This window comes from Lepisosteus platostomus, chromosome 4 (assembly GCF_059453375.1).
Source record: "Lepisosteus platostomus isolate fLepPlt1 chromosome 4, fLepPlt1.hap1, whole genome shotgun sequence".
NCBI classification, from domain to species: Eukaryota; Metazoa; Chordata; class Actinopteri; order Semionotiformes; family Lepisosteidae; genus Lepisosteus; species Lepisosteus platostomus.
This window is the reverse complement of record NC_142614.1, coordinates 56,187,183-56,203,677: the sequence shown is the minus strand read 5'-3', so window position 1 is coordinate 56,203,677 and position 16,495 is coordinate 56,187,183. Positions and strand designations below refer to the sequence as shown.

Genomic DNA, 16,495 nt, shown 5'->3' with positions numbered 1-16,495 from the left:
GCCTGCAAAAGGTTTTCAGAATCTATGGATACCCATGAGACTTAACTATTAAATTAAACATGGAAGAATTATGTGTTGTTTTTGCTAAGAAGTGATTGATCATGAATTATTTTAAGAAATCTTATGATACAAGTTCGTCATGACAAAATATATTTGAATACACAATTGATTCAAAAATGGATTTCAGCAAATGAGCCCAAGTCACACTATGAAATGCATATGGGATTACCGCTGGAAGAGGTCTAGAGCTCTCACACTTATTTAAAAAAAACAGACTTCAGTTCACACCTGTACTATCCCAGGTGGTTATTAAAAACAGCAAGGATGTTTGATAGTGTTTAATTATTTAGGACTCTAAAAGCGTTTGGATTTTATGAAAAAAAGTGAATCTCCTTTGCTTCCAGTGTACAGTACTTACAGTACGTGTGCACTCTCTTCTCAATTTTTCCAAACTCCATGAACAAAAAGACATAGCTGCTTTGTGAGTGACAAAACTGGACAAAAGGACGTCATATGCATAATGCCTGTTTTTGACTTAGCCTTCAACATACCAAATAAGAATGTATATACATTTGCTCCACTGTTAGAAACTGCTTGTTAGACAACTGCTCACATTCTTCTGATTATAAGGTTTGATGGAAGCCTTAACAGGCTGCAGATTAAAGGGGCAACTAGTACGAAACACCACAAAGAGACATTTTTATTTCATAAAGGAAAACACTACAATAAACACTAAGGGCTTTAGAATAACATCAGTGTCCAAATCAAAACTTAATCAGAGAAGGTCATTTTTCTACATACTGTGTTTTAACACAAATACCAGGCAAATATACATGTTTATCTTCTTTAATACCCAGTGTTCTAACTTTTTCCCTCTCAATTACATTTAATGCTTAACACCTTATACAATCTTCAAAGGGCACTTTATTCTGCAGTGAAAATTAAGAGTTCGTTTTGTTTTTGTTGCACAAAACTCAAGTTCACTTAGCTTAAAATATCATTCTGCTTAAAACAAGTCCACACCGAAATGTGTACTGATAATACTGATCAAGTATCGGCTTTTTACTACTTTGAGCATCAAAGTCCCTTCTAGCTCCAATGAGATAGAAAGCGTCATATTTCTCGGACGACAGTTAAGAGGCACTGGTAGACAGACAGTTCCTGATTCAGTGCTGTGGTGCCCCATTAATGCTGTTCTGGGCAGACTTCCAGGATAAACACAGTCTGCAGTGTGATGGGAAGTGATTTTAACCCAAAGTGATAATTATGAATTCGTTATTGTACAGATAACATCTATAATGCAATAATGTATACATAGTATGCCATCCCGTGATACATTTTGTGTAGAGGTACAAAATAAACACTTTTGTCACACTTCTACTTTTCCATACATACGCAAAAGTAGAAACTGTTGCCGAGTAAACCCTTTCTCATTGTTTATCCTATATTTACATAACGATGCATTTTCACCACGTGTATTCTGACAACAACCAAGATTCCTATTAGTTTTAAACATGCAACCATCCATGAGGAATAAACCCTTCCAAAACATTTTTACAGCCTCGCTAACTCACAGTATGTATTCCCACACTTGGCAAGCAACTCCTGACATTATATTCAAAGTTTGAGATCAATGAAACTTAAAACATGTATTTACAAATAATTCTTGACTCAACACAAGCTGAGGTCTTCTGTCTTCTTGCTCTAAAAGCTTTCTTTAATATGAACTGTTTTGACGTGTTTTGGTTGCTTTACAATTAATGTTTTCATTAGACGGTTTCTGCTCTATGTTTCAATACCAGGAACAGATACGTATAGATTATATCAATGTCCACTGCTTATTTTAAACAGAAAAACTTCAGTTTGAAAAAAAAATAATTTGCAAAATGACTGATCCTGTATGCACTCCCTCAGCAAGAAAGGATACAGCAAGGACAATTCTTTTTCCTGACACTGACAGCCTCTTGTCAGCTGTACCCCTGATATCGGCTCTTTACAGGTGGGCTGATCTGCTTTCCCTGGCCTCCTGGCTTTCCACAATGCAGCAGTGCTCTTTTCCTGATTGCCTGCAGTTAGCTGGATCAAATGTGGCAGCATTTTTCCTGCTGGTTGGGCACACAATGTTTTAACAGCCTGCACTGAGTCCTGCCTGAACACCGAGAGCTGCTAGCACCTTCTTCCACAGCTAAAACAGTATAATCCTTACCAAAGAAAATCAAAAATTTAACAAAAGGTAAATTTTGAAAGCATACATTTCAATGTAACAAAAACATATTCACAACCTGCACCTTTGTATCTGTGACAATGCTTTTTAAAAACAGTTACGATACTGACACCAGTTATTGATTTTAATGATAATTACTAATTTGTTCATTTTAGTACCAGACAAATTCCATTCTGCTTTTAATTTCACTTAAATGCAGAAACAAAAAAAGAACGGAAAGATCTGACCATAAGAATGCTGCCTTGTCATTTAGCAATCTCGTTAACCAAGTAATAATCGTTGGCATGTAAACAGTGCAATCTACAGTCATCTCAACTAAAAGGTGGCAAACTTGTTGGTAACTGATCATTCTTATAAACAAAATCAAACAGAACAATTTCTATTAACATTCATCTCAGGATTAAGGAAATACAGTGTTGCCTTCTTCGTGTTTCTTGTCTCACTGGGGTATAAAAATTAGGTAATACACATGTGAAATCTCTTAGCCATCCCTCACCATCAAGAAATAATAATTCCTTAAACTTGTATAGCACTTTTCTGGACACTCCACTCAAAGCCCTTTACGGGTAATGGGGACTCCCCTCCACCACCACCTGTGTGCAGCCCCACCTGGATGATGAGACAGCAGCCAATTTGTACCAGAACACTCCCTACAGCCAGCTATTAGTGGGGAGGAGAACAGAGTGATGAAGCTGATTCATAGATGGGAATTACAGGAGGCCATGATTGGTAAAGGCCAGGGGGAAATCTGGCCAAGACACCAGGGTGAAACCCCTACTCTTTACTAAAAAGGCACTGGGATTTTAACCCATTTTGATTTTTTTTACCACAGACTGCCAGGACCTTGGTTTTTCATCTCATCTGAAGGACACAGCCCTTTTCACAGTATAGCATCCCCATCACTACACTGGGGGAGTTAGGACCCACACAGACTGCAGGGTGAGTGCCCCCTAGCCCCACTAACACCACTTCCAGCAGCACCCTTAGCTTTCCCAGGTCTCCTCCATCCAGGTACTGACCAGGCTCACACCTGCTGAGCTTCAGTGGGCTGCCAGTTGTGAACTGCAGGGGGAGACAAATGGTTTCTGACCTGTATAAATCAGACACTGGAAACCCAAAAATAAATACACCACTGACAGTTTAGTTTAGTAATTAGAAAGTTTAGAATGGTGGTAACCCTGCCTGGTAGAGAATGCAAGTGTATCTTGCCCCATCGAGGAGGATGGTTTGGGAGGCAAAATCCAAGGGCCACAGTTGGAGAAATACAGAACTTGTTTGCACCTTGGGGTCACTATGTCTCCAAATCTACAATTACAGTAGATGCCCCCTCCCTGGCAACAAGCTATTTGGGAGGGCTGCCAGGGAAAAAACTGTCCTGGTCAAATTTCCAATTGGCCCTTACCAATCATGGCCTCCTAATAATCCCCTTCTATGAATTGGCTACATTACTCTGCTCTCCTCCCCACTGATAGCTGATGTGTGGTGAGCGTTCTGGCGCACTATGGCTGCCGTCGCATCATCCAGGTGGATGCTGCACATTGGTGGTGGTGGAGGGGAGTCCCCATTACCTGTAAAGCGCTTTGAGGGGAGTGTCCAGAAAAGCGCTATATAAGTGTAAGCAATTATAATTATTATAATTATTATTATAAAATAGACTGCAAGTGGATCTTCAAACGACCCCAAACACACATCAGACTCCACAAACTGACTTCAAAATCAACATTTGATCCTCCTCCTGAATTAAACCCCATTGAAACCCTGTGGTAAGAATTGAAGAAGGCAGTCCATAAGCGCAGACTGAAGGATATCAAGGATCTGGAAAGATTCTGTATGGAAGAATGGTATAAGAACCCTTCCAGTGTTCTCTAATCTGATTAAACATTATAGAAAAAGACTCAGTGCTGTCATCTTTGCAAAGGGAAGGTACACAAAGAACTGACAACAGTGGTACCAATAACTGTACCACTTACATTTTTTTGGAATTACATTTATAATTTGATAAATGTGTAATTTTTTATTTCATTGAATCATTTATAAGTAAAATATATTCTATATACTGGAAAATTACAATTTAGCTCATTACTGTTGTTTAGTTTATACAGCTTCATTCATCTTTATCAAGCACGCTAATAATTTAGGAGTTGGCTCTATATAATGCATGATAATCCTGTAAAACTGAGACACGTCAGTGCTACAAATTCTAGAAGAATATTATTATCCTTTGCAAATAATTTCCGGACAGTAAAAAACAAATACAGAAAAATACTAACAATATTGTGCAAAAACGTTAAAAATTGCAATTAATGTTGGTCCACTTGGTCACCACCCAAACCCCAGGCGTTTCCTGCTTCAGAACAAACAGATGAGAGACCTAGACATGTGGAGGTAACAGTTCAAAACGTCACTGATGCTGGTGGTCAATCATCACCATAAAGTCACATCAAGTGTCAGAAAAGCACTGATGGCAATTTTCTTGGACCACAGTGGTTTTTGTCACCCAAGCCAATGTGGGCCACGACACTGTAAGAGACGCTATATATTACACAGTTCGGCAAGCAAAGGGGAAGCCTGCAATAGGCACAAACCATTATGGGGCATAATTTCAGGGATGAAAGAGGCAGCTAAACAATCTGCACAGAGCAGCTCTTAAAACAGCATACTAAGGGGAGGTCCATCTTTAATTAAAGTCTCATGCAAACCATCACCATGCACAGTCTTTTTACTATTGCTTTAAATGCAAAACTTTCATGATTTATTCTGTGGTAATTGTAAGATACAGAGTTTATAGCCGATTGTGGTTTCCAAGAAGTGAAACAAAGCACTGAACTTCCCGCTCCTCAATGCTCCAATAATTAAACCAGTAATAAAGGACTAGTTGTGTAAGCCAAAATGATCACTAGAGCTGCTGTTGCGCCACTTAAAAAAATTAGAACAATAATTTAATTAACCTTAAGTGGCTCTGACGTATGTGCGACATCACAGTTGATCAATGGAATGATTAAGTGCTGGAAATATAGTGGCATGTTTTTAATGGTACCACATGATGCAAACATACAAACTGTAACCATGTAAACAATTAAACCTATGAATTAAAATCCTTAATTCCCATGGTAACCAAGTCTAATGAAAATTCATTTAAAGAATTTCCATGCTATACATTTCAAAATCAGTTTCTGTAGCTGAAGATGAATTACTTACCATTGTACCTATTTTGTAATTTTAAAGGAATTATTTAATTTCTATGTTTCCTTAACGCTTAAACCTTAAAATAATAGGTTAAAAAGCTGCATGTAAAAAAAAAACATTTACAATGTACATAAAGACATCCAAAATTGCCATCCTTAAATTGCCATTAATATTTTACAAGAATGTTTCTCTTTAATTTGAATGTAAAGATAAAAACATTATAATTCTCTACATAAACTTGGTATTCTGTTAATCAACACTATTTTGCCAGGCAGTTAATTTTAGCTACAAAATAAACCTAATTACAGCATTGGTTAATTAAGCTCATGTGGCAGTGCTTTTCAGCGTGAACTGATTAGCTTGAATAAATTTATCTAGGCTAGAATAAACAAAGGTCTCCTGATTTACTGAAACTCTTTTACAATTTTCTCTGCAAAGGTCAGCACAGATATGGCTAAATCAGGCTGCAATTCAAAATTACAGGGTGTGTGTTCCCTGAACCAGATCCGGGATAGTTCTCTAAAAAGATGCTTCACATTAGAATAATCTGTATATATACCTGGTTCAAAACGTTCCATGCAGAACATACTGTAAATACAAAAAGCAATGGAAGATGTTTTTTTTTCCATTTTGATATTGATCCTAAGCCTTTTTTAGTTTCTCCAGAAAGAACCTACCCTTTAGCACATTCCAATACCCAAGGCTCGGACTCCTTCAGCTCATCATCATCAAAATGCTTCCTAAGTCAATGCTTGCAGACTACTATTCTGGGTTCTATTTAACTCTTTCAAAGTTTGCAATGGTACACATTGTACAATTAGGTCTTATCAGTGCATAGCTGATACTTTTAATGTCACATCCCTTGAATTTGAGTTCTACGTATCATTAAATTACTGAGTATTGGGTGTACAACTATGTGCATGCATTAATTTACATTGGTCTGCCTTAAATCTCACTGTCCACATGTCTGCACTGTTTGAGAGCTAACACTCTCAAACAATGTGGTTTAATTCCAATGCTATTCTGGGCTGGATGAAATCTCAAATTTACTAAGATACTAAGCCTAAACTACCAAATAAGCAATATGGGCCAAATGCCTCCTCTCATTTACAACCTTCTTTCTGTACTTTTTTTTGCTTGACTGAATTAGTTGATGGAGCACATTTTCACAATAATGGACCACGACTATCCGTGTGTGTTGGATACTGAAATAGACGGTATAATAAAGGTTTACAATCCAGTGTCCATCAGGAAGGAGAGGTACTAAAAAGTCAAATACGCCGGTTATCACATAAGCATTAATACTAAAGGTTACAGAATGATGACAGCTCATCAACAAGCCAATGTTGAATTCCTTTCAATGTTGAAAACTCTTATTTTCACACTCCTCCAATCTCTCTATTACCCCCCACTTCTGAATGAAAGCACAACATGCTGGTGTTGTTCTCCACATCCTGCTGCTGCACATGTAACCCATAGCGCTGGGTGGTATAAATGTTTTGAGATAAAACCAGGCAGAAAGATACAGTGTGTCTGCACTACAGCAGATCTTCAAAGTAACTGAATGAACTGAAGGACCTTGGCGATAGGTGGCGCAAGAAATTGTATGTAGAAAATGCTGGGCAGCAGAGCACAGCAGTTATTCAAAGGCCACATAGTAAAGGTGTTACTGTACCACACAGAAAAAACACCCCTGCAGTGTACACTGACATGAATGCTTTGGTGGTGGTGAAACTGGAAGTATTCCATATATGGATTGCAACCTGATCTCAGGCAATGCAAAGTAAAGAAAATGTTCGACATCAGTAAATTCCACTATAACATAATTAGAAATTGATGTACTGAAGGCCTCAACTATGTTTATCTAACAGGGCTCTTTTCGAAATGAGACCAGAATATGATGGGTCCTTAAGGCCAATGTTGAAAATGTTAAAATGCTGAGATTTTGCTATTAGTAGCTGGCTGCAAAAGCAGAGGTTTTGGGCGTTTCCCCCTCTCAATATATTATACTTCGAAATCTCCGAAACCTGAAGGAAACGTACAGTAGGTTTCACTTTTTAACAGCGTATCACTGAAATGAACGTTTTTAATGTGAGTAAGCAACAGTAATGTCTGCCAGACTTGTTTACTCTGAAAACTCAGCGGCAGTAGTCAGAACCACTGTCTTCTCTTGAACCGGTGGCTGACATGATCATAGGTAACGTAGCTTTAAGGAAGCGTATTAGGTGTCTGACATGAGCTGCAGAAAAAGGAAGAAACAGAAGCAAAAAATCATATTCAACATGCAGACTGTGGCACAAAGGAAGAAATACATTTTATTGCACACCTGAGTGCTGGGACATGGATTGGAATTGCAATGGTGTAGGCAACACTGGAACATAATCAATGGAGCACAGGACTGGAGTTACAACTTGTGACAAACAAATCCGTCTCTGCCTCAACAGAAATTACTTAACCTCTGGCTCACAAGTGACAATAGTAATCTGCTCAAGGCATTTGTCAAAATGATATTCATGATGATAAAGCACTAAATGATTTATGAAATCCATAAAAGGCACGGCAACTAAAATGTCCTTGAAACTTGACACAAGACATGACGACACATTAGATATCTACTCACATAAATAATAAATATGATGTACTGTATTAATGAATGTAGGGTGTAGAGAAACTGCAGTGCAAAATATTTTTCCTTTAAAAAAGGCCCTATGACAAGTGCAAGTGCAATGAATTCTGCTAAAAAGAATAGAATTTAGGATCAAGACTAAATACGCATGAGTAGAAATTACCTTACATTAAGTATTTTTTTTGTTGGTTAAAAAGATTGGGTGCTAGCACCACTGCAGTATTTGGAAGATGTATCAATGAGTTACATGATCCTTAGAACTGCTTACAACATTGTTTTCTGCAATCTAGTAAATTCCCATTTAATATCAGTAAAGATCTTTACATATTAGCTACTAATCACAGCAATTCATATCTGTACATAATGTAACTGCAACGGCAATCCTGCTCTGCTTAAGAGTGATTACACACAATGTCTGACAATCTTATCGTCTCACATTGTTCTGTTGCCCTCTACAGTATGAAAGTGCACACCACAACTTCACAGAGCTCACTGTTGCCACCCTGTGGATATGTCTTCATTTCGTCATTTTGAACATAACAGGATTTATTCTGGAGGCTCTGCAATTAAATTAATTAAAAGACACCAGAACATTAAAAACGTCTGAAGGAGAGACGCTTTCCTAAACCCAAGTTCATTCACCAAAGAAAACCATAAAAAGCCAACTAATTTCAGAACTCAAAAACAAGAGAATAAACTGCCTTTTCTCCCATGCTGTCAGAAGCTAAGCAAGGTACGCCCTGGCCAACAAAAGGGAGAGTTCTAAATAAAACTGGGTTTTAACAAGGATAGACGGTAAGTGATGTTGGTAGACTAGCAGATAGTACTGTTCTCACTAAACCAATTTCCAATCTAATACCCTAAGATGGTAACAGGGACACTGCTTTAGGAGGCCTCATCCTTCTGAAAAATTAAATTAAAGTCATGACTACATAGTCTTTAAAGATCCCATGTCACTGTTCATTAGAGTGTTACCTCTGCGCAATCTGGTCTGCCTATAGCTCTTTATTTCAATTGGTAAAGCTATTTCACACTTCCCTACCTTATCTGCTCTATAGTGGGGCTACTGGCATTAATGCTGGTGCTACCTTTGGGATGAAAAGCATTATACACACGCGTGTAATTATTATAACTGAAATTAAAGATCTGAAATGCTAGATTCTGGTTTTAATTATATTTGATGTCTTACATTATTTATGTCTGTGTTACAAAGGGCACCAAAATTACAATCCAGACAGTTTGCCTGCTTTTCTCCACAATCATTGATGTGCCTCTATTTCTCTGTATATTTTAGCTATACGAGTTCCTTCTTGGAAGTATGTCACAGACCAGTAACAGCATTCCACAGACTCATAAACTATCTGATACGCGCTTAAAAACCTCTATTAGCTTATTTTAAATAGCCCAGTGGCTTAGTGAATCTAAATTTATAGTTATTCTGCAGCATGAAAAATCCCTACCATAACAGTCAATAAAATTACATTAGCTGACCTCAAACCATGCAGGAATTAATCAGCACTTATAGAGTCAGAGGGGAAATGAAGAACTCTCCTGATATTGCCACATTTGAACACGGGTTACTGGCTATTCCTAAGAGAAGAGACTAGGCAAAGAGAACAGTGTTGCAAACAGACCAAAACAAAAAGAGACGCAAATACACAGAATACTGTAGACCACTTGGCAAAATGAGCTGAAATTTTATAGTATTATGCAGTCAAATTCAATTTTGCAAATAAACCATTGCCAAAGTGAAGAAAAAACATGGGGTTTTGAGGTTCTAAAAGGCCCTCAAGACAGATAAATGCCTTTTGTTCAATACTAAAGTCAGCTTCAAGTTCTTTTTTTAAAATTAAAACAACACAATTTCAAGAACAGCCTCTGTGTTTGAGAAGGCACAGACATACTGTAAAGACAATAACCCCCATGCCAGTTCTCAGGAAAAAAAAAACAACCACCGCACTGATGCCATGAAATGATTTTCCTCCAAGGTCTCCAGACCCACATTTTCTTGTATTTTCATGGCATTTCTGTATCATGGTTTGTATTATGAGGCGGCACAGTGGCGCAGTGGTGAGCATTGCTGCCTTGCAGGGCTGAGCCCTGGGTTCAATTCCTTGGGGTGCTCTCTTTGTGGTGTTTGTATGTTCTCCCGTGTTCGCATGACTTTCCTACTGGTCCTCTGGTTTCCTCCACCAGTCCAAAGACATGTTAGAAGACTAACTGGTTTCTGCAAATTTTGCCCTGGTGTGAGTGTGTGTGATTGTGTCCTGCAATGGACTGACATCCTGTCTGGAGTGCATCACACTTTGTGCTGGATAAAGCAGTTCATAAAAAGGAGGGATTTGTATGACTTTAATTCCTTATTACATAACGCACACTTAGATAGTGATTTTCTCAATAAAACAATTATTTAGGTTACACTTTTCACATAAAGTGGCCATCCAAAAATAGCATGCCAAAAATTGGGTAGGCCAACTACTTTGCAGAGATGGTATAAATGGTAGATGAACACAAGAAGCACTGTTATCCTTCTCAGGCCATTGGTGCCAGACCATAGTTATTTGTGGGAATCTTATTTTTTTTACAAGTTTAAAAAATATTACCTCCTACCATGAGAGGAAATCATGTGCAAAGGGATAGTCCCCACACTTTGAACATTAGTCTGCTTTGTTTATGATTCACTCACAAGCCAAGAAAATTAAAGAAAGTTGCAAAACCAGTGAGTGCTAAGAAGGAGATATGTACAGAATCCATTCGAAGAGAGGCTAGGACAGACGTTTAGACAAGTTGTCTCAAAGTAGTTTGGTGCCATGTATGGCTTAAGTGTGTTTGCAAGTTCAGGGGGTTCAAGATAATTGATGCTACAGGTGAGAAAAAAAGCCAGTGAATTTTAGCCCATGAGACATTTCCACTTTTCACAAACGTAACCATTGCTTTATTCAAGGAATTACTGCCCTATATTTTAATGTCTCATTTGAAGGTATTTATTTTGATATAGAATGCATGTGATAGAGTACATTTATAAAAGACATGCCCTACAAACTTTAACATCCTGGCACCCCTCTGTACGAGTTATCCATGGATCTCCCATAAATCCCTTAAATTATTCCCCAAAACTACGGCTCCCACTTCGGACTAAAATGAAGACTGTGCCAATCGTTTATTAAACAAGTCAGGTCATAAAACTTCATGCCATTCTATACATTAAAAATGAATCACTGCTGTAAAATCTACTTTACTGCTATCTTTATGGAAACTCATATGTAAAAGCTACTAGCACCCCAAGGAGCAAAAACAGACTAAAAATGATAAGAGACTACATGGCCTTTCATTTGTTGCCATAACCAAGAATGAAATAGAACCAATTTAGAGTTTGACACACTTAATTTCTACTAGCTGTAAGACTCAGCACTTAAACCAACTCCATCATCAGAATTCATTTGCATTACTTTTCATTCAGTCTAAAGAACTGACATTAATAGCAATGTATAAGACTTTAGGGGTCTTTAAAAGAGCTTAACTGTATTGCATAAATATCTGCTGGACAGCACTCTCCAGTATCCACATTTGGCAAAGCAAGCATTTCTTCTCCATCTATCAAATGTGCACACAGCACAAACCAGTACAGTAGTTCAATGATGGGTCACTCAGTGTTGGACGTATTATGACATTGGCATAGTGAACTAATATATGAATATAATTTAGTTCAACAGTAAAAAAGCTCCAATTTAAGCATTATGATAAAAGCTCCAATTTAAGCATGCGATTCCTAAATAGTTCCTGAGACATGTCTGTTTAGAAAAAGAGGGCTAACACTCTTTTTTTCAATTTTGATACAGTTACCAAAACATACAGGTAGATTTTCACAGAACATAAAAATCATATTGATATAGTTGCAAAACATGCTTTTTAAAACAGAGTAGATACTTAGAGCCTCAACAAACGTTATTATTATTGGTGTCATATGGGTTATAAAACATTACTGACTGGATGCACAATGATCAGAATACAACAAATGCACATATATTCTTGGCACTAACGTTCTACATAAGGTACAAAACATTAGTACAGCACTGAAATTGTGAACAAACTAGTAAACAGAAAGCAGTGAGTCTGCAACAGGCTTTGTCTCATTTTTAGTTTTTCAAAAATAAACAGGGATACTAAAGGAGATGTCCCATATTGCAAAATCCAAATTTCTACAAAATTTGGATTATGCCTTACAAGGCTACAGATTCACGATTTACAGTACATTTTTAGTTATACTTTCTGCTGTTTTAAGATGTAGTAGTCTGTTCTCTTCTACAGGGAAACAAAATAATTCTAAGTCTAAACAGAATAGTTGTGATTCCCTGCTACAAATTGTAGGGTTTGATTTATATCTGTTCTTTTTCCTGTACATTTTATTCTACCTTCTTTCATGAATTTATAAATGACTAAGGAAGACTAGAAGGAGAGATTGGGAGCTTTGGCCAGGTCAAAAAGAAAAGTATGCAGAGGGTAAGACTGGATGCAAAAATGATTTCTCAATGCACTCATCTCTCTACTTTTCTAGTTAGAATGCTCGCACATACTAAATGCCTGCTCTAAGTCAACTTACAACTTGTCTGATCTGCAGATAAAGTCAGCAGACCATTAGATGAAATAAATAGCACATCCATCACATTGAATTTGAAAAGGATAAGAAAAACAATGTTCTCTTCCAAATCCAAATGCTATCCTCTACTTTTATCAACAGCATTCCAATCTGTCATACTCTAGCAGCAGGAGCGAACTTTATCACCCGATAGAAATGTGCTGCTTTCTCAGATGGTACTACCCATCCATCCATCGGCAGTAGGCTGTTTATCCTTGAAAGGGTCATGGCAAATCAGAGCTCATTCCAGAAGCTTAGGGTTCAGGATGCATGACTGCTCTTCTCTCGGAAGGTACACCAGTTCACAACAGGGAGAGTGAAGTGACAAGACAAATCAGAATAGCTAAAGCTAACCTATTCAGCTTTATTTTTGGGAAGCAGGAATAGAACAGAGCACCTGTAAAGAAACTCACACAAACACAGGGACAGGGTGCAAATCCCACATTGAGAAAAGCCAGAAACCCACCCCCAACCCAGAAGTATTAACTGCCATCCTGGAACCCCATGCCAAAACCACAAATTTTAAATCCTTTTTTCTAAGGACGTGTCAAATGTTGTAGTACGATGCACAGCACGATACCTCTTAGCCTGTCTCAAAATGGTTGACATTTCTTTTGAAGTCTTGCTACTTACAGGAATCTACAGACAGAAATGTGACATATTTGAGAAACAGCTACAGTACGTGGAAATGAACTGGGTGAAACAAAACTCCTACAGGCGTTTAAGAGACAGGTTGGCAAAAATCAACTGCTCTGCCAACACAAGGGCAATAGGAGTTTTCAAGAAACCAAAACTCCACCCAAAAATAATTTTAAAAAATTGAATGTGGAAATGGGTCTTAAACAGAAATGTTTTAAATACATATTTTAAAAAACTACTAAAAGTAGTTTTAAGAGTTCAGAATGCTATACCTAATGAGACCAGAAACCAAAACTAAATTGATTTTTGAAGTCCTGGTATCTGTATCCAAAAGAGTATCTAGGCAAATTTTAAGATTACTACAGTACTGATAAAAACCGTTTGTTTTGTGCATGAATTCACCGCTGTAGCACATGAGAGGCAGAACTGTATCTTACGCTGTACACATCATAATATCACTTATCTGAAAGGTACAGAAGCTAAAAGAAGCTTGCATGACAGAAAAATATCAGGATTATTTTGAATGGAAAACCCTAGGAATTCTTCCACAACAAAAGTCAGAAATAAACTCAACTAAAGGAACAGAATGTTTTCAAATACTGTGGCAGGGTGTTGAAACTTCCTTTCTTCATTTCTGTAGGACACACCGTGAACCTTCATCATTGATTTAAACAGCTTAGCATTAGGAGCTGAGCCCATTCTGGACGTTCTCATCAGTTAAAAGTAAACCTCAGTCTCCAACCACAATTCTCATGCATAAATGTAATCTTAAAAAATGTTAAGTCATTCCTTAAAGTAGAACAAGTAAAATAAAGCAACTGACATTTATTGTTTCTATAGTCTATTTACCCAATTTTCAAGCACTTAACTTTTAAGATCTCTAATTGCCAAATTAGCTGCCTCTCATCACAAAACTATTTAAAAAGTGTGGGAATGAATGAGCAAGCCACTACTCAAACAAACCTGTTGTCCACATTTTATAAAGAACTAATGAAGAAGATGGACGTACAGCAGCATTCAGTGAGAGCAGCATTTACTTGAGGCTGACTGGTTCTATGCTGCTGTAACCCAGGCACAACTCTGAAGCTTCACATGCTCAGCAACTGAGGGTGAAAGTTCGTCTCACCGTGTTGGCAAGCTCCAGGTAGTTTCCCCCCAGGGGTGCATTCAGACTGCTCGCCTGCGACAGCAGTTTCTGTAGAACGGCCTGTTGCTCCAGCGTGCTGTTTCGATACTCAAGGAGCTTCTGGAAGGCTGGCTTTGGCTGCAGGTCTGGGCTTTGTAGATCCCGGGCGCCAGAGTCGTATTCCCAGCTCTCCCTGGCCCCGGACAAGGCACCTACACAAACACAAACATCCCAGAACCAGATAAGCCAACCTGCCTTCAAGGAATCTTACCCAGAACTCTGAGCCATGACATCTACCAAAATGCAAAAGCAACTGTTCGAGTAAAAGAGGATGAAACATGAACAATGCACATTGTTCAATGTTTATTATTCAAAGAAGCCATCGAAAATGATGAAAATGATGAAGATTTTATTCTTCAATGTCACATTCAGCTCAGCTGCCTCCCTTGCTTGCCTAATTCTGTAAAAAAGGGCTGTCTTGGCAAAGAACAAGCTCCTACAAATTGCCCTAGACACACTGAAATACTATACAACTGAAAGCTTAAGCTGTAATTCTGTTGACGCCAGGAAAAATGTTTTTAAAAATCTAAAGTTTATGCTGCTAATATATGGTATCTTTGTATAAATATGCTATATTCCATATACAGATTTATGTGGCATTTCTTTATTTTAAATTAACCAAACTGACCAAATAAAATAAAACTGTTTATTTGTACCTCTCAAGTGACAGTGCTCAGTGCTGGAGTCCATTCCAGCAGGCTTGCCTATAAGCATCAAATGAGGTAACAGCTTTAAAACATCATCAGCTAAGCACAACTATGCTTACAATTTATAGTGATAACTAAATCCAAATGAGGTAATATTTGTCTTACGGTGCTAGCTTCTTATAACACAGGAAGTTGGGATTCGTAACAGGGTTTACCAAACAAGCAAAATGACCGGAAGCCTTCTTATGCTCTTGTAATTGTGTGATTCTCGTTTTGAATTATTGGAATTTTTCTTCTTGGAGTGATTTACAACATCCACAAGCCAAATTCACAGATTATATGCAATACAAACCAATAGCAGACTTGATTAAAGTACATCTTACACAACTTCTGCAATTAAATGATACATTTCTTTATGTGGTAAACTACAAATAAAACTCATATTGTTTTATAACTTCAGTTCATTAATTGCATTTAGAAAATACAGTGCAAGTATCTGGTCTTCATAAGAACTATTATGTTCCAGTTTAATACAAATGTCAAACCAATAAAACAAAAGTTGTGTTTTTCCATTTACAGGGCATACATTGCACTACTTTAAAAAATGTTCTGCAAACTATTCTGAAGTTTCACAAGATGCAGACTGTATTTTGTCAAATACTGAATTCCACTTTAAAAATTCTTCTTAGTATTCTTTGTTATTAAGATGCAAAGAAGCCAGTCTTCCTGGAATCTGTTCAGTTAAACATGATAACCCCAGTTGTTCAAGTAGGTAGCTGTGTCAGCATGAATAGGCTGCAAAGGAAGAAGTAAAGGTTTATTCTCTACTGAAAAGAGAAGAAAAGAAACAATGTTTCAGCTTTAGAGCCTTCTTCTACACTTTCTTTTTCACATAGAATAAACCTTTACTTGTTCCTTATAATCTAACTTTGTTCAGTACAGTTGTTGTTTATAAAAGGAATCAGCTATCGAGCCATCACGCACAATACATATTCATTCCACTAGTGAATAATCTGTGTGCAATAATCTCTTACAGGAAAGTTCAAGAAGAACAATAGTACTAAGATGTTAGAGCCAACAAAAACAAACACTAGTACAAAAAATGTGATTGCTGAATGCCATACCAATCACCAAAGCATTCACAACACAAACAAAAAGTCAGGCCTTTTACTTTTGCCTTATTTCAGGAAACAAAAAACTTCAACGGGTCATCATACAGCACTCAAGCATCAAAAGTAATGGGGTTACTTAAGAATGAAAAGTTGTCTGGCTTCTGAGACTTTTGTGAGATGCATTCTTTAAACTGACAAGCACTATATGGTCAGTTGTCCTCATCAACATTACACTTCCT

General features: G+C 37.5%; 1 protein-coding gene across 2 annotated transcripts in view; it reads right to left on the bottom strand.

Annotated features, from left to right (window-relative positions):
• The window catches only part of mcc (MCC regulator of WNT signaling pathway), a 203,397-nt gene that overhangs the window by 154,478 nt on the left and 32,424 nt on the right, over positions 1 to 16,495 (bottom strand). For both annotated transcript variants that reach the window (XM_088629945.1, XM_088629944.1), the window contains exon 3: positions 14,438 to 14,649. In XM_088629945.1, the coding sequence (XP_088486071.1) occupies positions 14,438 to 14,649 (212 nt within the window). The remainder of the gene's footprint in view (positions 1 to 14,437; positions 14,650 to 16,495) is intronic.